This window comes from Epargyreus clarus, unplaced genomic scaffold (assembly GCF_041222505.1).
Source record: "Epargyreus clarus isolate Ecla_fem2 unplaced genomic scaffold, WU_Ecla_fem_2.2 ptg000015l, whole genome shotgun sequence".
In the NCBI taxonomy this organism is placed as follows: domain Eukaryota; kingdom Metazoa; phylum Arthropoda; class Insecta; order Lepidoptera; family Hesperiidae; genus Epargyreus; species Epargyreus clarus.
Genome location: NW_027332223.1, coordinates 4408703 through 4431290, shown reverse-complemented (window position 1 = coordinate 4431290; position 22588 = coordinate 4408703). Strand labels below are relative to the sequence as shown.

The window sequence follows — 22588 nt, the reverse complement described above, 5'->3', positions numbered from 1 at the left end:
AGCAGCAAACTAGTATGAATCGCAATTTATGTTAAACGTCAAGTTCGTAAATAACCCCCTCAAAAGTTAAGTCGTATACAAATGAATTTCTACTCCTTAGGATCAATTTGGGATGCTTATATGTTGCGTTATATCTTTCGAAGCAACCCTTAAGGAATTTACGTAGCATACGAGCTTGCAGTTCACCTAAATGACATAGGGTTTTTGGTGGAGGCAATTCAGCCGGGCCTCAAATTGGTTGCTTGTTTATCGATACTATTCTCAATCTCCGCATTGGAACAGTTTGGTAGAGTATACTCCGCAGTCTCTTTTTTTTAGACTTCGTTAGATACTCATGCCCAGAAGTGAAACAAAAACCTTTGCAACGAAACTACTAAATGGCATATTTACGCTACATAAAGTCAAGTGTAAATTACAAGTGTATTTTTTCTTTTTACAAACGGGTTAATAGAATAGATACCCTTAAAAGTCAATTTAAAATGATCTATCGTCTTCAATGATTCTAATTCCGAGCGCGTCCTCGTTAATATGCAGGTGCGTTCGTGGCGTGGCATTCATTAGTTTCTTTGTGAAAATTGTAGCTATCGTTCCAATTTCCTTTACATTTTTCGAGTTCAGTTGTATAAATATATAAATAAATTAGAATGTTTTTCTCTCAGCAAAAGATCAAATAAAAATAACTATCCATCTTTTATTATATTTTAAAGAAAATTGCTAAGGAGAATTTGAAAGGAGTAAAATAAGCAGTTTTTTGTGGCGTTTCTACTCCGAACGTAAGCGCTTTAAAGTAAAATGAAGCGTTGGTTAATAGAAGAACAATTGCGGTGATTCCATAATTTAAGATGTATTATGTAACTGTGTGAAGTCATCCTCAGAACAATGAAGAAATTGGCGCATGCAACGTACCTAGCGCGGTGATGCAAGCGCTCAGGGCACTATAATAACAGTTCGATTCTAGTTTATTGTAGGAAGCACGTAGATTTAATAACAACCTGCACTACACGATGGTAGTTTTACTTTTCAATACTCAAAGCCCATCGCTAGGGGTTCGTGTTGTAAGTACGCGTAAAGGTACAACGTCACAAACGCAAATCAGATTAGTTAAAGCAATTTTTAGTACCACTGCTGGGCACGGGTCTCTCCATACAGTCTGGTCTGGGAGCTGATTACTATAAGTTATAAGTGAGCAAATAAGTTTATCATTTGGGATGAGCCTGATTCGAAACCCCTTATTATCTTGTTATTCCACCGTTGTACAGCGTAGTTCTTTTGAATAGTAGACATTCTTAAACAAGGAAAACTGATTGATGAATTCATGTGTGACACGAACCTCTTCAAGTAAACTGAAAAAAATGCCAGTATTAATGCATACTAATATGCAATAGAGCAGTGATAGCCTAGTGGTTAAGAAACGCGGCCACTCGATCGAGGGGTCCGAGGTTCAAATCCCAGGCACGCACCTCTGATTTTCAAATTTATGTGCGTATTAGAAATTAATTATCACTTGCTTAAAACGGTGAAGGAAAACATCGTGAGGAAACCTGCATACCTGAGAGATTTATAAAAAAAAAAAAAAAAAAAAAAAAAAAAAAAACTCAACGGTATGTGAAGTCTACCAATACGCACTTGGCCAGCGCGGTGGACTATGGCCTAATCCTTCTCATTCTGAGAGGAGACCCGTGCCCAGCAGTGGGACAGTAATGGGTTGATGATGATGATGATGATGATGAATATGCAATAAAACAGATACTTAATTACGAGGTAGTACATCGGAGCTCATCTATCTTCACGTTATTGCTGTTTTTGTAATACCTTTCTTGTTTCAATCGCGCGGGACAGGTTCTCCTAGTTTAATCAGAAGTCGCCCCCGGGCGCATTTAAACCTGAAATTCAAGTAAAAAGTAAATTTACTTACCGCGCCCGTTACTTTAACTTCACCCATTTTCTTTAATAATATCTTTGTTAAAAGCTATTAAGAGAGAGATTTTTCAAGCTTATATAAACGTATTTAAAACATTTATTTTGATGTGATTGGATGGTCAATGTAACCACGCTAAACTGTAAATATTAACGTTCGAATAAGACATGTCATCCTACGCAATATGTTAATTTTTCATGATAGAACTTTGACAAAGTTCCAATATATCAACTAACATCCGGTCACTACGGCGATCAATTACCGACCGATCCCTTGGCTTGGCCTTGCACAGTTTTTTAGGTATTTTAAAATTATAATTACGTTAAAATTAGTGACATAAATAACCAGCGGATACGGGTTTTTTACATACAATAGTTGGCTATCGACGCTTAAATTAAAAAAGGCCGGAACCTTGGCCTTAGATAGGCCATAGAATGGGTACCTATAAATACTACACGCGATTCCTTGTATATTTCTTAGAATTTACGTTACGCTAGAATTTTGTTCGCAATTGTGTAAACACTTCGCGTTGAAACATCTTGCGCGATGTTTATTTAATGTTCCAATGTTACTTATCATGCGTTATCTTTATCCAGACAGTTCTCAAATCTGTTTCTTTTTAAGATAATTTAATGGCGCATTTTTGGAATATAATAGCAAACTCACATACGTTCAATTTCACTACTGTGTTACTGTATCAGGAAGTCATGAGCATCTATAAGGTAGTCTTATTCCCAAACGGCTATCTAGCTTGATAAATAAATAGTTTGCCTAGAGAATCAAATTGAAATGTCTCAAGTAAGAATGTTTGAATTTATACTTCCTTTAAGCTAACAACAGCGCTACCGTTGGAGATAATCCGTGTGTTCTATCTATCTTTGTAATCTACATTAGATTTAGTTACTACGAAATGTGAGATTTGAAAATGTCTCGAAATAATACAAAAACATTAGTCGCTGCCCGATAGCAAAAATGTATGGGTCGAGTCTAGCTAAAGGATTTGATTGGCACTGCGCACGAATCTATAACAGATATCTAGGAAGTTCAGTGTTGTCTGATCCAAGTTATATAGGTGCAATGGACAATATAAGATGAATTAAGTTCTTTTTTTGTAAATTAGTGTTCTTATCATTTTTTCTAATGTCCTAATCACACCACTACGTCACAGCTATTTAAGTGACATTTAACGGATTAGGTAAAAATTACAAATATTGGTTTCTGCGAACTTTTGTGTTGTTAGGAAAAATCTTCTAATATTTTTTTACAATCCTTAAGTTGAATTGTTCAAATGTCCATTAAAACACCTCGGTGTTTTCTTACCAAACATGTCCTAGGCACGATTTCTTAAATATTTGACGTCTAAAATCTTAAATAAATCATGTTTTCGGTAATGATTTTTTTCATTGTTATTTTAAAATGCGTCCTTGTTTGCACAACTCGACGGCCTCAAAAAGTAAACATCCCGTCATCATCAATCAAGTCCGGTTTTAAGACTTGAGAGGTTAAGAGGCTGCTTCTTGATCATTGATTTAACAGGTAGGTCTTTCTTAAATCTTTGTATATAAGAGGTTTACTGTCGCATGAAAGGAATAAATTATATTATTCATAACATAACACTAGAAAGTTTGTCTTGATTAAAATCTTAGTTATAAAGTTTGTATAATATAACATTGCATCGACTTTTAGTAACCATTTATTAAATTGTTTAATCTTATTTTTTATACACACTGTAATTTCTAAACAAAGGCAAAAATCATTTATATATACGCTTATCGGTCTCGTCAAGACCTTGCATTCTTCCTACATCAGCACTAAACCACACCGTATCAATTCATACCATATCTATTACATACCTACTATAGATAGTCGTTTAGAAATTTTCTCGCGCGCCTGTACTAAATATTTCGTCACAGCCTCTCAAGTGGGCGGACAACTTCGTATTCCTTGTATGTAATATTATGCATTAGTTATTCGCCAACTGGTTGTAAATTCATGCTAATTGCGCGGGCAGCGAGTAGTGTCGCAATGACCTTGAGTGGCGACTTATGGTGTTTGTCTATCTCATATCAGTAACATGTTTATGTATTGAGACATTCAGACATCTATATTCCTCTATTCATAAGGACAGTAGGCGTGTGCCGATATGCCAATCTTTAACTTAAACCGTTTTTATTTATATATCGCTCAACATGGTCAACTGTTATAATAAAACTACTATAGATACATTTAAGAAAAACAATGATCAAAGGTAAAACGAGACTGGTTCTTAATATTTTATTGGGGGCGTCTTTAATAGAATTTAATACTCAATGAGGTGAGAAAAAAAAATTACATAACATTTGCATTTGCAGCTGAAACTAACAATATGACATTAGCAATACGGCGTTCTTCTGATATCGATATAAGAACACAGGTCGCCTTATCGGTATCAAAATCAAATATCGGCGCTGTAACCGTTTTCAAATAAAACAAAAAACGAGTAAATCCGTTAACATACCTTCTCTAGCTCTATATCATTTCGTTCGTTTGATTGACTCGCAACATGATCTTGTAGTGGTCGCTCGGGGCTCTACATTCCTCAGCGAATTGTTTTTGTTCGCGTTAAGTTTTTGTCAATGGCTATTCATCTTATCTTTCTCTATCTGTGAAATGTTTGTGCCGTCTTGCTGTCTATATCAATCGCAATATATAAAGAATAAAGATTTATATATTTTAGATTAAATCGAGGAGTTTTGTTATTAAAAGCGTTACAAAATAGCTAATAAATAGTACATATTATAATACAATACGACCAAGACTAAGACAACCGCTTAGATACGTGTAAACTGAGATATGCACTATCAGCTTTACGATATTAGTTCTTTGTTTAACCTGACACCGTTCACTTCCGATTCCGCAAACAAAGCAGGTACTCCCAACTAGTCCCAATTAACTTAATCATGCCGACACCAATTATAATTCGGGTTGTTTCATACTACGTAGTGCGTTGCGTGACCGGTCGGTCGTGCCGCCGGCACTTTCCCGAATTACGTTCATTCAACTACTTGTTCGTATAAAGATACTTCACAACCGGGAACGTAATGAAATTACACGTGATGACGTCATGTTATACGTTTGTTAATCTATGGGTATGAATTTGTACACCTGTTATTACAATTATAACTACTACCAGGTATATACTATATATACGAGAATGAAGGCCGCCTCACATAGGTTCATTATCGCCTGAAGTCAAACACACTGGCATGGATTTCCAAAATTGATCATAAATGTTTAAGCCCCGAAGACTATGGTGGAACCCCTATAGTAAATACCAGAAATACATCTACTTTACCTCTCATTTCAAATCAAAACACAACTCCTATTATCTTAAGAAACGCTAGTGGCTTAACAATTCCAAAGTAATATACACATATGAGTATTATATATTTGGGTTTCGTATATGTTTGTCAAATATTGCGTGATTGGTTCAGGTGGCACTTTCCCAAATGACTTTCAATCAACTACACCGCTTTGCGAGTTTCGAGTGTAGTATTACTACTCACTACTTAATCACTGGTCTGAAAAATTGGTCGTGATTAAGTATTTGACGAGTAAATATGACATTGAAATTAGCTGCCACGGACATTGGGGAAATTACATGTTAGTTAGTTTCCTCGTACCAAAATAACTACTGATACGAATAGTCTTTGTATTTTAATTATTTATTAATTTTTATTAAGGTTATTAAGGTTTTAGTTGATTCTAAATCATAAAAAGCAAAAAAATGATGAAATGAAATTAGTACATTGAGCAGACGGACATTTTATCTTCTTTTTAAGGTTAAAATTGATAAACACTTCATTTGACATCGGAATGATTTCTTCAACTTGATTCTTCAATTGGCTTTTGCTTTTAATTTATTAAATATTTATTAAATTACGTCAATGTGTATAATTAATTATACATGACGCATCTGGAAACTACCATTATTTCAAGTAGACACTTGAAAACTGATAGGTTTTTATAGTCAGATAAAATAGCAATACTTTATATGAATCACATTTCTATCAAGTAGTTACTTAACATAAATGTGTTAACAATAGTTATTTATCATACCTTTGCAGAGACGTATTAATAAATTAATTTAAATTATAATCAAAATGTGGTTAAAATGATGCAATATGTAACAAGGTAAAGTTATATTTAACCTGTTCCTGTTGATTAATCATTTATTTATTATAGTTGTTCTACCCACGTCATTGATGATTTGGATTTGGATTATTATCGTTGAAAAGATACACTAATTAATAGTAGTTACGTATCATAGAACATTACCAAGTACCCAAATGTTAATGAGTTAATCACCTTCAACCAGTCGGAATGTGGGTTTTCTGGGTATAGGCGGAGAGGTCGTAACTGTATTATTTTAACCAGTAACGTAGATCTCGGAAAAGTCTGACTGGTAATACTAAAGACAAAAGGATGTAGTATCTTTTATGAAATCATTAGTACTCATATGCCCAATATGCGTGCACTGCACTTTTGAATGTTACACTGATGCACGTTAGCAGTAAATTCTGAGGTTTACGAAGAGACATTCTTTAAATATTTTTTTGTTTTAAGTGCGTCAATTCTGTTGCTAATTTTTAATATTTTTTTTACTTTTATGTATCAATCTATTAATTTCTTCGACAAGCTTTGCTCAGAAAACAATGTTATTGTAAGCGTTACCATTTCACTATTCTCATTCCAACCCTTTGTTTAAATATTTGAAGCATTGACTAGCTCTTTAGCATCTATAATGTGCGCCCACCCCAACGCTAACGCCTAGTCTAGACTAGAGTCTAGTCTAAAGTTATAATAAATGCAGCTATAGTTGTATGGGTGCCGTCGCGTCGTGAATAGCACTTCAAATAAAACTACAGTTAATGTTAAGTGATTTTAAAATTTCAAGAAAATGTTGAATATTACATTTAATGTTGAATCTTACATTTAATGATTACCGTCGTAGCAATTAATGTTAATCGAGTCGAATCAGTTACTTTTGTTAATTATGCTACCGATTTATTACATGAAACTACTTGAAATTCTCTCGTTTGGAGATGGTTTTGCTGACGAAGCATCTTGGATAATTAATCTTGAAATAAATCTTATACTAAACGACCTGTTTAATACAAAAAGCAGAAACGTTTTTGAAATTTGATTTCTAATCTAAGTCTGAATTATTTGTTAAAGGCCAGTTAAACAAAATAACTTAGCTCGTTTGGCTTTAATACAATCCATTTAGAGATATTTAACCAGTGGCGTGTACGCCGTGGGTTTGACTCCGCTGTGGGGTGACACCCGTGCCGAGTACTGGGTAGTACATAACGTTATAGGAAGCAAAAAATACCCTTTTTTGAAAGGTAAAAATTTTTTTTTTTAACAAAAAACAATCAACCATAATTTTCTTTTTTCCTAGTGTCTCGAAAAGTTGATTTCAAAATTATCTATTTATTCAACTAACATCGCACTTACATTTTTCTTTGTTGTTATGAAGTGTGTTATTATTTTTGTTAAAGTTCATGTCTTTTGGTGATAACTTAAAAACCAAGGAAGCTTACTACTTAAAGTACGAATTTATCACTTATTTTTTCACTCTGGAAGGAGTTTCAATTTTAAATGGGATCACCTCTGGTTGACTGACACATAGCTTCTTGAATTATAAAATGAACAGTCATGTTGTGTGTTTCAAAAAAATATTAAAGTCGTACCTTACACAAGGGAATAAGGCGAAATTCGAAAAATTTAATTTGTAAACTTGAACTCAGATTTTAACCGGGCGAAAAGAGATAAAAGGAATGACGCCCATTTGCTAATTAAATTGTAAAGGCTTAAACGGGGATGAAAGTCTTGACGAGGTATTATGGAGCTTCAAAGGGAGAATTTAACATTCAAATTGAAGGCGGGATGTCAATGTAATTACTGACCTAACCTTTACCAGTTTGAAAATACCTTGAACTTGAAATATTTCTAGTTTAATTAATGACGGAAATAGATTCTTGTTTAGTCATAATTAAAGGTCCTTACGTCACATAATTTAAAAGAATTAAAATAATATGACAAAACAACTTTTAATAATTTATGATTTGAAATCGCATTTTTTCAATGTTAATGTTAATTATTTAAACGAGAAGGGGAATATTTTGCACTTCTGTTAGGTACATTTTAACTTTATAGGACACTACATAATAATATTGTTGTTTAATAATAACCCGTGTTGTCTCCTCGGTACATATTTGAATTTTTTTAGTATCTTCACTGGTTACGTGTAATCGTTATCTGTCTTTTGTTCTCTTTTCGTGTTTTGTTAATAGCTTTTCCCTGTTATTTTAATTCTTCAAAAGGCTTTGTGTAAACCAACACGGATCCTATTCACAAATCCGGACCAACTTTCTAGCGCAGAGCGTAACGAGATCTATGCGCTTTCGTCCTAGGCGGGTACCTTGGTAAGCCGCAGAACCTATCGTCTGGGTACACCGACTTGTAAGCCCTTTAACAATCGATTGAGTTAAATGCGAATTGTTTGACAAGTAAATGCTTTTGTAGAATTCGTATGGGTTAACAAGTTAAGTTTTCTAGGCAACGTTAAATTCGTCTATATCTAAGATTTTTGTTCCGGATTCCCAGTTGACGGAAAGCGCTGGTGTTAAGTGTCTAATGCAGACTGAAAACTTAAGAATATTTAACAAGAAATTTATATTTAGAAGAAGGAATTTTTAGGTCGATTCTTGCAGATCTTTTGCTAATTTAAAGGGGACAAGTAATAACACGAAGAGTTTTTTTGGGGAAAGCCGTGTTATACTCGTATATTGTTGGTTTGTTTAAATGAACATGTTAATGGTACTTTATGTGGAAAAATATCGAGTATTTGACATACTCGATTTAAATTTACGTCCGTTTACAATACAACACTATTCCTTGTTAGACTCAGTGACTTCCGGACTATAGCTACAAATACTCTTGCCCTTGGAGATTACGAAAATAGTCCCACATCCTGTGCACAGTCGCGAATCCCCAGCGAACGGCTTGATCGACGCCCTCCATTAATAAGCAGTCAGGTTGCAGTTCCATTCAATGGCGTCTCAGATAACGGGACCTGGCGGCTCACTGTACGCCGAGACAGTGCTTCACATAACACAATACGATATTTATATATTTAGACGTATTCAACAACACACAAAGGCACGCGGCGTCATGTTTCATAGCATACGTGCACCTTACTATTGTTTTACTATAAAACGTGATGTTTTCATAAATCTGAAGGGAAGTAGTTAGCACAAATTATACCTGTACTCTTATTATACACCCATTGATTGTTCAATTATTAACTTTTCATCAATTCCTTGAATAACTTAAATACTTAAATATTGTTCAAATTGATCATAATAGCTTATTAAGGAACCGAATGTTGCTTGCAATTGAAACAGAGATTAGTTCATCATCACGATTATTGATTACGACATGCCTTATTGTGCCAAGATGTTGTAAGGGCTTACAGCTTGTTAATAAATAATTTATCATATGTTTTGCTGTTTATTTATTAGTAATGTCCTATGGGCTTCGTTCTTAAAGGTAATTTTCTAGGTAATAGCTGTAAAACGTTATTTTACATATATTATATGTAAAGTTTTTGGAATGAAATACAGAATAGTTTTTATCCGGTACGTTACCTGATAGTAATTTGCAAAATGCCCATAAAATATGTTAATATTGTATAGGTCATACGAGTACATCCGTAAGATATAATTTCGTTACTTAAATATGCAATGTGCATATTAACTTGCTTTAACTTTACCGTAAACTAAGTTACAGTGCATGTGGACACTTGCTTGATAAAACATACGATCTTAGAATGGCTAAATGTGGAGTGTGAAACGTGTCTGATTTGCGGAAGATAATGAAATGAATGAATGTTAATGTTATTCAAGATGCGTTTCAGTAAATAGTAGACTCTGTAATCGTATACTGTATAAGGAGTTGTCCTGATAGTGGTTTCTTATAAGATTGTATCTAACCTTGTTTACGTATTACTAGTAAAACATTATAATGTTTTTTGTATTGTTTATAAAACGTTTGATAGTTAAAGAATCCTCAACGAATGGATTTGTACTTAGATTTATAATGGGAAGCCAACTTATATTGTCATGGTTAAGTAACATGTTAGGTATTATCCAAAAATAGTTTTTTTGTCTATTCCTTTTGCGTTTCAGAGTACATTGTGTATTCTATGGAGGTATTTATATAATGTCCTACCGTTATTGTCAATGTATTGGGTAAGACCAACCGCTGATAGGGCCATTATTGGTCGTACATTTACTTGGAACCAATGGTGAATACGTACGACGCCTCGTCCATATTTGGATTCTATACCAAATATCACGTCATTGTCTAACGGATCTGTTGGTCCATTGTTGTCCTTATACAGATTTACTCCATACTTGTAACTGCAATAAGGATGAAAGTGACTAACGCTACGTTATAAATCACAATACATTTTGATTGTCATGATGTCGACATACTTAAGTCTAGATTGTTTAATGTATTTCGGAGTGACTAAAATTATTTCTGAAACTTTTACATCTTAGTTTTAGTTTGTTGTAAATTCTATTGGCGTGGGCAATATTATGTTCTTACTGACAATGTATAGATTCTTGATATCACTTTTTCCAAGCAACTGAATGTTATTGATATTATTAATTCGTCTGAAGTGACAGAAAAATGCAACATTGTCTATCTCAAAACTGGTGTTTGGCTACTCTAGAGTTGTAATTGACGATTGAGGATGTTTCTTTTTTCCTTTATGATATATAATTTAAGCATACAAGAAGTCAATACGCGACATGGTTAAATTTAGAATATTCATGTCCACACGAACGTTAAATAGACGTGCCTCCAGCCTCAATGCGCTTCGTGTGGAAATAGCTCTTTTCGGACTCCATTGCCGTTGCACTCGCCACACAAGCCCGTTCACACTGAATAATCGAGTGCTCTTAAATAAGGTTTCAGTGGACTGTGAACATTTTATTGGAATTTCCCTCCTTTCTCCGGGACCGATAGTGTTTGAGCTGACTTTGATATACATAATTGAAGGATCTAAGTGGAAAATATGAGCTACCTAATTTTATCGCTCGGACAAAAAGCAAAGTGAAAGCAGATGTCCTATCCAAAAGGGTCTCCGCAAAATGAGGTTAGACTCAGCATGTCATATATCACCGTAATGGACCATTCCTTTCCGTTATGACATAAGAACTGTTATAAATAATACTTGAATAACGTGAAGGTTTCACTTTACACGTTTCAATGCGAAAAGAAATTATAAGTCCCTATCATAGATTAGTAAAGATACTTCGCCGCCTTGAAATTGTATGAAGCCACAAATGGCTTATTATCGTAAGTTCTTTTTTTGAATTCTTGACAAATAAAAACATTTTTAGAGAAAATTTACGAATAAATAACTAATACTGTGTAATTTACATGAATTTACATAATAAATAAATAATTATTTCAAATATTTTAGGGATATTTTAGCACGGAGACGTGGCAAAACTTTTTTACGCAAGTATTTCAATTCTCAAAACTGGGTACATTCTCTAGTTAGGAGTGAGTAATCTTTACTAATCTATGGTCCCTATCTACAAAAACAACTCTAATACCTACAATAACTCTTTTTTTAATAAGGGAAATCCGTTAGTAGGTACTTATAAAATTGAGGCTAGTAAATATGTTAACATTATGAAATGGTTATTTGGTAGAAATATTTATCACTTCATTAATCTTATTAAACTGTTTTAACGGTAAACAGCAGGAAAGTCGGTGAATATTCAAAACTTCAATAAGCTCCGATAATGTTAGTAAAGAGCAAAGTTGACGAATACAAATTTGGGCGATTTGTCCAATACTGGGTCCATTATTAATTCCCTAAGTTAAATTACTTTCATTATTCAATTTATAAGCTAAAGCTCAGCTGCTTTAATTAGGTTCGGTGAAACATGAAATATCAAGTGGCTATTAGTAGACGTGCTCGCAGTCTGTCGCTTAAGTTATAAAATACACCCTCATTACTCACGAGATTTTCTATTTAATTCGATTTTTGGCTATATGGATAGATTATAGACTGGGTAGACTAGACGTAGTAGGTAGTAGGATAGACTATAGATTTATGATTTCGCCCAGTCCTTATTTGAATTTACGAATTAATCAGTGATGAAAATATTCAATAAGGTTTTTTTTAATTGGCAAATGAATATGTATTCCACCTATTGGTAGGTGTTTTATGTCGCCCATAATACATTGCCCTTCTAATAATAAACCCTTAATTGGTGTCCTATATCATGATTTATAATTATATTCGTTGCCCTGAAAAGTGTATAAGTGAGAACGTTTAACGTAACAAAGTTCTGACCAAGACCTTACCAAAGTTTCAAATGTGAACACAGTGAATGACTCTGTTGTTATAGGATATCAATTTATATTAGGTCCGGTCCACCTGCACATTGTTTTTGTTTCCACAGCTTCGCAACGTTGAGCGAGTAGCCACGTATAGTACGTTACCGGTCGGATATTGCGCCCTTACAGCACCGACGCGGCGCTTAATGCGTTTCCGATGTGACGCAAATGGGATGTTTTGTGTTCAACGGTACCGCGTCCGTATTGGAATACAGATGCGATTGGACAGATGCTAGGCGTAATTGACAGTTTTTGTTGGAATATTAGTTTTTGATTGTTTAAGCGTGTTTCGCTTGCATATCCGATTTAAGTTTACATTGTGCAATATTAAAATGAATGCTTTCATATTAGCAATACTCGATCACTGCATTTTTTCCACCTTCACATATATTTCGGTCACACTCAGCATATATATGAAACCTAAACCTCAGCCTGTTCAATGAACAGGCTGAGGTTTAGGTTTCATTCACTTAGGTCGCTGAAACTGTCTAAAGGTTTAATGTTCATTTTCAATTATTACTTATGCTTAAATAACAATCTCATGTATGCGTTATATAGGTACTTTAAACTATAATATTTGTGCTGTAAATCTATACGGGTTCAAAACCGGAATCAAATTAACAGTTTCGTGGCAATTTCGCTTACTAACATAACGTTTAAATTTCTAACCCGTTTCAGCTTAATTACTGATTTTCATTGCACCATATTTCTCAACAGAATGCATTCTGATTGTAAATTAATGGAATACTACCATTATCTAAAGCTTAGATTCCAAGCGAACAATGAAACCCGAATTGTGGTGATAAATTCTGAAACCAATGCGTTTAGACGATTTATGTTCCGAATGTTCCTAACACCAGTTAGAAGTTGGAGCCGTGATGTTAACTACGTGCACAAGTTTGTAGTAGAAGTGGGTTGTAGGAGACTTTGCGAAATAAAGACGGTAGTACACCAGTGATAATAGACATGAATAGATAGATTAGTCACCGTTGTGTCATTATCACGATTTTCAATCATAACGAGTTTAACAAGTAACAATTTAATAATAAATAAATGAAAAGATAAGAAATTTAATGCTACCATTTTAAAAACTATATTGGGAAATGATTTAGAAAAATATACCCTATTCGAACATTAAGTTAGACAAGAAGTTGCATATGCGCATTTGAAAATATAAAAAAAATCGCTATAAATGTATTGCTTCGAATAAAATAAATGCCCTATAACGGCTCGGTGTGCAAGTTGCTTAATGTTTCGATCTCTTACTTTGTCGTAACTTCGATTGCGCGTGCACCCACGGTCTGTGGCGAATCTTTACAGAGGTAGGTACTACTGGATAACTTTATATTGAACGATTTCGTTTGTAACTCCCCTTGTGCTTCTATTCTTATTATCATCAAGTGGTCCGTTAACAGGCAGTATAGAATGCCATTGGTCAAGATAAGATTATGATGGTGACGTTGATTTGTATCTGTTGCATTAATCCATTTTCAACCATTGGAGTGGTGTGTTGGAGTACGCTTCCTGGACTTCCCTAGTTATGGGAATACGGTATGGAAAGCTCGGCAGGAGATCAAAAATAAATGTAATAACCAATGTATAATTAACAAAATAATAATTATTATTTTCATATATCCTTAGGCTATTGCTGCATCCGTTTTTAAAACGCATTGTGTGTACCTACGTTCGCGTACAATTTTAGTCACGCGTAGGCTTCGCTGTCTGTCGGTTGGATGGCTTCGATTGTTGCTATCATTTCATTTATATAAAATTGGTTTTATACTATACATGAAATAAGTGAGTGCGTGTTGTATTTGATTTGTGGATTTTTTTGGTGTTCATTTAAATAAGTGATAAGTTCCATTCTGCGGCGACATTATCGAATACATCAAACAGCTGTTCGTGTCGAACGGTATCTGTAGTAATGTCTAGTACATATTACTGTAGGTAAATTCCTTGACAGGGCCGATGTTTCCACACCTGTTGCTCTTCTCGTTTCGGAGTTCGGATCGTTAATGTTGAAACCACGTTGATTTATATGTTCGTAGTTGTCTGCAGTGCGATGTGCACTTGAAGATAAATTTTATCTTTTTATCGGAAACTATCTACGTATTTCGTGTTGCTTTGAATTGTGTGATGGGTACCACAAAAGGATCTAACGGGTCGTAAACCAAATAATGTATGTGTGCTGCGTTGCCCAATGTCGTACAGTTATGGCGATGCGTAGCTTCGCCGTACAGTGGCATGGAATGCTCGTTGTCCACGAGGGCCGGTATTCAGCGCACGGCTCCGCGGGCGGTGACTCCTCAGGACAGTCCACCCCGCTGCCATTGCCTTCACACAGCGCACTCGGAATACTAATGCCGCCTATTGTGCCTCCCAGCTCAGATGCTCGCCGTCGCGGGCCAACGAAAGTTTTGTAACGCCTTTGTCTTGTTGACTTTCGCGCTCGTTAACTGGAACGCTCTTTCAACAAATCGGCCCAAGTACTCCAATCCTATTCTTGCTGGTTCTCGCGACGGCTATTGATACTCAGAGTGTATGTATGTACCTCGTTTTCTAAATGATTAAAGTTTTGACATGAGAACCGCCTATTGTTTGAACAATTGTATGTCTACTTTAAATAAGGTACAAAGGCGTACCTACTTATCTGCTTGTTGCGAAGACTATCATCATTACTTTCGCTCTCTTGTATGGCCTTTTTATTATACCTAAATGCGGTGATAGCACAGTTTCATTGAGCAACGTCCACTAATGCCGTTATGTCGGGCAAGTACCATTGCAGGTTATGTTCACATTTGCATATTTTGTAGATCGCAAGCGACGCGCTACCATGCCGGCTGGGGCAATCGACTAGTTTATCTATAATAAATCTGTATTTTGTCCGTCTGTATCTTTAAAATACTTACAAACAATAATAATTATAATATCCCTCGCAAATAGGGAAAATGAAAACCAATCAATAATAATTGGAAATTGAGTAGGCTCTATGTTTAAATATATTTTTAAAGTTTTATCTATTATGCCAACAAGAACGATAGAGAGTATAACTACTGTCAGATGTGGTTTTTAGAAAATATTGCGTGGTTTATGTTAGTGTAAGATTTTATTTCATTCCAACCCGGTCACTCAATCAGAAGGCGTGAGGCCGACTGCACACGCGGTCGGGAAGCTAGTTAGAAATAAATATACACCGTTGTTGTATTGCGCGCAAGTTTCGCCGCGCTGCGCCAAAGCAGCTGGTGCTTGCTGCACGGTCCGCTGACGCCGCTCGCCGCCGCCGCCCGCGCGTCGCCCGCACACCCGCGCTCCCTTGCGAAAAATCATAATGCAATTGCCAGGACGGCCGATGTGGAACGTTTTACGACCACTGCCAGCACGCAACCAGTCTACACTCAAATGCGTTCAAACTCACACGCCGTCCATCATTATGGATTAGTCGTGTCGGGACAGATTTCTCTCGAGGTCGCTGGAGTGGAAACAGTGTAGTGGTTGTCTAAGTTACCATTGGATTCCTATATTCAGTGATGTGAACTTTAATATGAAACCGTCGTGGTTCTGTGCACTTCGCGTTGCGGATTGTAACGCTTCTCTTGTGTTGTTTTTTTGTTTTGGGTCTATTTTTCGGCAAGTTGGTTCGTCGCGGTCGATACTGTTTCTGATATGTCGAAATGTTTTTATGGTACTGTGACCGTTCTAACTTATCTATATGGGTATTCAAATTACACGGGACTCATTAGTGACCTTCTTCGTCGAAACAATTGTACATCGAATGCGAATTAAGTCTTTGCACGTCGCAGTCGCGTCCGGTGGCTGTTGCTTGCGAGTGATCGTGTTTGCAATCAGTCTTTCTGTCGTGGACGGTCGTCCGAATCGCCTGTCATAGATCGTTAACTCGCGTGTGTTATCACTAAATTAAATAATAAATGGCAATGATCGGTTAATTATCGTTATTATAATTCGATAAGATTCAGTGTGAGACTGATGGAATGTCGATTGGTGTCAGTGCGCGATTATTATTGGTATAATGAGGTGAACTGTGTCGTATGGTGCTAGTGAGTGAAAAAGTGTTTTGAAGATGTGGGGTGCAGCTGTGTCGAATCCGCCGCATTATCATTATGTTCAAGGACCGAGTGGTCCTCTGCCGCAACGAGGCCCCACTGGGCCTATACTGTCTGGTCCTACATCGAGGCACCTTAGACCTCAGTCTTCCTATTCTTTGCCTCACGGAAGCAACGGTCCCGGCCGTTGGGGCTGGACCGGTAGCCATGCGTCTTCCTTTGACCGAAGACAGTTAAAGGTGCCCCCGCAGCCAGCGAGGCCTGCGCCGGTTCGACCGTCACAAAGCAAAAATACTGCGACATATGTAAGTTGTTAATATGTACCGTAAGATTATGATACCGTAAAATTAAAAGGTATCCCGATCATAATGCTTAAATATATGCCTATGTCCGTTAAGCCAAAACTTACAATAAAAATGATTACGTTAAAAACAAGAATGTATTCAAATTTATTTAATTTTTCTATTAATTGCAAATTGAACTCGGGACTTTGCTTGACAGATCAGTAGGGTGACTAACTGACTACACAGATTGTCACATAAAATGCCACGGCACTAAATCTTAAAATAGTGAATATTATTGATTTGAGTATAGCACACATGAAAAAGATATGCATGTTGTCACTTGCAATGTCCAATAAATTGAAATAAATGAATGAGTGCTCAAAATCAAAAATCTGTGTCTTAAAGACAGGTTTCGCGCGTGTATTTTCGTATTTCACGCAATGCACTAGTTTCATATCATGCGTCGATGTGCGTGAGACGCTTGACGGTTTCGTATTATAATATACTAGTTATTTTATTTCCTCGTCTCTTGCAATACGTGTCGGATGTCAGCTGCGCACGCGTCACCCGACACGGAGTGCGTTTCTCTACCACTCCGCTAAGGTACGCAGCTCCTGGGATATTATTCTCAATGCCTTTTTTATAAAAACGTAGCTGTCACTGTACCCCGCGGATATTTGCAATCGATTTGATTATATATGTTGTGTGCTGCAAATTCGTTGTTATCCTTACGTTACAGGCTACCTTACGTTACAGTGCCTCGTGTAATAGTATCTCCCTTACACACCCATCAAACTAGAACACGACATCAATTGACAGTGCTGTTGTAACAGTTGAACCACGAAGTGTTCTACCACCTTTGAATAGTCTAATCGCATACAATCGATACATTCATTTTGAGATTACCAAATAATGTCTGTTGCATGACTCAAACAATAAAAAAAAATAACTACGTCACTTTCATTGGAAACTGGTTTGGACATTGACGTCGTTCAGTGACAGCGGTCGCTAGTATTTACAGCGTGCGGACATTGACAATTAACTGCCGTTTAATTGCGACTCGCCCGCCATATTTCATCATGGATAATTTATCGAATCCTGGCTTATCTGCTTCGAACTGACTAGAATGTTTTATGGCGAGAAATTGCATTTTATGAAACGATTATTTTGTAAGAAAATCTCACGTTATCTTACAGAATCTGAACGACTAACGTTTGTGTACAATTTACGTAATTCTCGCGTCGTAAAAACGGCGTATCGTTGAGCAGATTCCGATATACCTTTTACGGCGGGAGAGTTCTCTATATAGGGGAGAAACTAATGAATATCAAATGAAATCGTAACCGTGTCTGTCCTGCCTTAAGGCAACCGAGTGACGCAAAGAACCAAGCACTGTTACTGTTGGTCTAGATTCAAATAAAAGACCGCTGTGGCAATACTTCCTGTTGTTATCGAAATTATTCAGTTTGCCAATAAAACCTCGGGAGAGGATATTACTACACCTATAATTTACATGGTTCATATCAAACGCATGATTGATGTACGATAGCATGGCGGCTTTATAGGCATTTTATACGATTTGTATTACGTATATTCGATATCTTTCTGTATATGAATATACCTATTAATTAGTGACTATGTTATAATTAATCTTAAATATGCTCAATGCCATCTTTATTATCCTGAAATCTATTTTAATGAAATAGTAGATTAGATTAGATTTTGTGTACGGAACATTTCGTTTCATGGTAGTCAACTTGAAATATATGAGTGAAGTTGTAAGAAACAGTTAGTTCTTTAGGTATAAAAGTAATCTTGCTACTTATGAAATCATAAAATTATATCAGTTCAGAAGTACTTTCCAGTAGGTATTTAATGTCAATTGTTTTATTTTCATCGACCACATTATCATTTTATTGCAATACATCTGCGTTCGACTGTGATATCGCTCGTTTATAGTCCACGAAATATAGATAACTAGTTGTGCATACGACTTCGTTCACGTTCACTTATAAATTGAACTCATCGATAACTTGTAAGGAACAACAGAAAAGACGCAATTGATGAGTGACAGTTACTACCACCAGTTATTACCATCAGATTCTGTGGACGCCTAATGTAATATCTGTGAAACATTAAAAAAACTAATATGTATCTGTATAATCTAGTCTGTATCTCTTGTATGTGTATTGATGTTAAATAAATTTGAAACCGATACAATGAGAAATAGGCTAGAATTACTTTGCGAAAAATGAATAAGAAAAAAGAGTAACTCACGATAAATCTCAGTGATATATTAAACTGTTATTCGTAAATTGATTCGAAATAAAACTCAGAGACGCGAAACGAATTTAAATCAGAATTTTATAGGTTATTAAACTACATACTTAGTCTAAATATAAATATCCAAAAATAAATCTTACACATTTTACTTTAATATATTTTCTTAACTCATGTACCATGTGCAAAAATATAAAACATAGGTATAATTTGCGTACCTGTTTATAGTGTAATTAAATAATTATAACTTTAATATTTATATAATTTAATGGTATAAATAAATTTGGGATGGCGTTGTCCGTGAGTCAGTTAAATATAATTATTACATGTGACGTCTGCACAATTATATTATTTATTTGATAATATTCACCTGTACTAATATTGATAGGGTCTTGATATATGTACTTACCTGATTATAGTCAGTGATAAAAAAAGAAATATATTTGATACGGTCATATCGTATTGATTGTCGATTTGAATATCTTTTTATAGATATTTTTATATTTTTTTATAGATATTTTTTCCACAAGGAAAAAATATCTATAATAATATTTTTTTCACAAGAAATTCGTTGATAAAAGCGAGAATATTAGCAGTTATTTATTTTTATATGAAAATCCACGTCATATGACATTATTTTTTTGTCTTAGATAATAAGTACAATACAAATTGAAAACAAAAACTTAATTGTAAAAGGTTGAACTATTAAATATTCGCGAGCTGCAATCTTAATTTTTTTCTTTATCTTAAGGATCGTTAGTCGTATAAGTAAAATATTCGAAGTTTTATAGAATGACGTGGATTTTATTCTGTGAACCGTGTTTGTAGGAGTTAGGTGTGTTCTTGAGTGCTTAGCGAAAAGTACTTTAATTTCTTCCCGGAACTTTTCGCATAAATCTGTTCGCTCAAGAGGTTTTTCTTTCGTGTTAAAAAGAAAATTTGCAGTAAAGTATTATGACTATTCTTAGACGTTCAGAATTTAAAAAAGAAAGGTAAAATGGTGTTACATAGTATCAAATACCATCTGATATCTCTCCATCTGAGCTCTCCAAATATATTTTTATTCTTTTTGCCTAGTTTCCATATTTTATGGAGGTTTTGTTATTGTTAAACAATGGTCGTATTCAACTGTCCACTTGAAGGGTTTACCACGAACGTGTATATTATGGAATGACCTTCTCTCAGGGATATTATCAGTATGCATAGTGATGAAAATTTCATCAATAACACATTTAAGAGTCCTTTGCTAACCACATGACAGTTAAAAGTAGGTAGCCAATCACCGTGTGAATGACACCTTTAAAATAAACAAATATTTTGCTATGTGTATGGTTTTCCATTTTAATATATGGAACACCAAAAACGGTTAACATTTTTTAATTAAAACTGGAACGTTCATTCCACAACAAACCCGACCCGTTCGGCGTTCCCGCTGAAATAGACTTTTTAGAGGTCTCGCCTGTAAATTGGCCCGGGATTTTTTAAGGTTCCTTTTGTTAAAATTGCCCGTCCAAACTCAATAAACGGTTTTGTTCGTTCAGTTTCATCCCATCATCCCCTTCGTGAACCTTTACGGTGAAATTTTAAGAGGGAATAATGATGTTACCTTCTCACCCTTCCCGTATGGGATTGGGGCGCGCTCTGTCAACAATACGGCTGGATAGATTGTGGGGATGTCTAGAGTAATAATTAAATGCTGCCATTCATTAAAATTATTTAACGTCGACATTAAACGATTATATCTTAACTAAGTTATCACATTATGCGAGTGTTGAATAATAATTTTATTATGTGCAATGGGTAAATATTGTTTTTTTTTTGTAATTGTATTATTTTACCTATTGTATTAAAATAAAACATTTCAATCCAGGTTAAAGTTAACCTAAACAATCCGAACACTCTGCGAGATTAAAACTATTATCCCTACTTAAACTTGTATGACATGAACTTTCTTCAGAGAAGAATAATATATCATATCGCAGCGCTTGCCTTGCCACTACCAAATGCTACCTCTTTTCTCTAATATTTACTTTTAAAATTGATCATGAACTAGTTCTGCAATTTGCTATATCGAAGTTATATTATGTTAGGCGTCAATCATAATTACAAATTTCATGTATCTTATTCTAGGCCAACATCACTGTATCCTTTGAACCTTGTTTTGGATAAACTTTTATGTTAAACTTTCTCCACCCTGTTCTTATTTTTACCTGCAATTTACCGACTTTCATATTTTTACATAAAAACTAGTTCTGATACTGTAAGATTAACCATATCCGAGATTTATGTCTCAATATGCGGTGTAAGCGTCCTTATTAGGAGTCCGGTCACGTCTCCCGGTTAAGTCGCGCGCCGTCGGTCTAATCCGGATAATATTATCCACGTGCCACTAGAACAGATACCTCTCTTGATAAATAGAACGGCATTTTGCTTCAAGTATTCTTCATTCGCCATAGAAATGTCAACAATCCCCTCGGACAAAGTTTCTTCACTTCACAATAAAGAACAGTCGTTCGTTTTGTTTAAATTCATTGTGTGGGATAAGTATTCTGTATCGTAAATTGATTTAGATATATTCTTCATTTTGTGAATGATGATAATCATCGCAAGGTTTACATTTAAGTGAAGTGACGTGTTACTGTTAAATAATGAATGTAGATTAGTCGATTTTTTTAGTCATTCTTTAAATACCTAATTGCAAAGACGATGTAATCTCTGGGAATACCCTAGCAATCATGTACTTGTCATTATCATATGTCTTGATTGCATTCAAAAAGCATATATTATCATTTGTGAACGTTAGCTCGATTTTATTGGGCTGTCAAAGCTATTATCGGACAATGAATATTAATTGTTTTCTATTTTTACGCATGTTGTCATATATTTAGCTTCATTTTTTAATCGAAACTCTGTATTTGAACAAATTCATCGATTGTGGAGATTAGCTTGTAAAGATGGACGGACAAATGTTTGATACAATGTATATTTCATGTTTTAAATTCTAATAATTATATATTCATCACGTACGTCATTTTAAAATAACTAACCCTTCAATTTTATTTAAAAATAGTGCAAGGATAAGTGGTCAAATAATAATAAATTAAAATTACGTACAATAAATTTTAACACAATAAATGTCCGCATACTGAGAAATTAAAGAACAATTTTACAATAGTGAGTTGAATTTTAATGTAGTGTTGACGTTTTCCTATTGGTGGTTCGTTCTCGTGAATGTTGGTGCGTTTTCGTAAACATGTCACGTAGGAACATGTTCGGTTGCACCTCCTTCGAGGCCTTGACTCCTTGTAGCAATTTCAAAATGTAAAGGACTTAGATAAATTGGATTCGTTTGATTAAGATTGTTTTTCATTTTATCACAACGAATTTTGCTAATAAAGGAAGGAACCAATTTAGGATGGTGTTTTAGAGCAACACAGAACATCCTTTTGTGGAAAAATGAATGTCCATCCAAGGGTCGGAATAATTGTAGCGGCTCATCCATACGCTCCAATTTTATTTCGTCACGTGACAAATTACTTAAAATAAAAGTTGTAAGTACTCGTTACTTAACCAAA

General features: G+C 35.0%; 1 protein-coding gene across 3 annotated transcripts in view; it reads left to right on the top strand.

Moving 5' to 3' along the window:
- The window catches only part of LOC140748358 (uncharacterized), a 116017-nt gene that overhangs the window by 8539 nt on the left and 84890 nt on the right, over positions 1 to 22588 (top strand). The window contains exons 1-2 of one of the 3 annotated variants that reach the window (XM_073081201.1): positions 14101 to 14185; positions 16357 to 16754. The exons of 1 other annotated variant lie outside the window; for it this stretch is intronic. In XM_073081201.1, the coding sequence (XP_072937302.1) occupies positions 16467 to 16754 (288 nt within the window). In that variant the 5' untranslated portion in view covers positions 14101 to 14185; positions 16357 to 16466. Of the gene's footprint in view, positions 1 to 14100; positions 14186 to 15719; positions 16755 to 22588 lie in introns of those variants that run through there. One more of the 3 variants, XM_073081202.1, reaches the window with a different exon arrangement.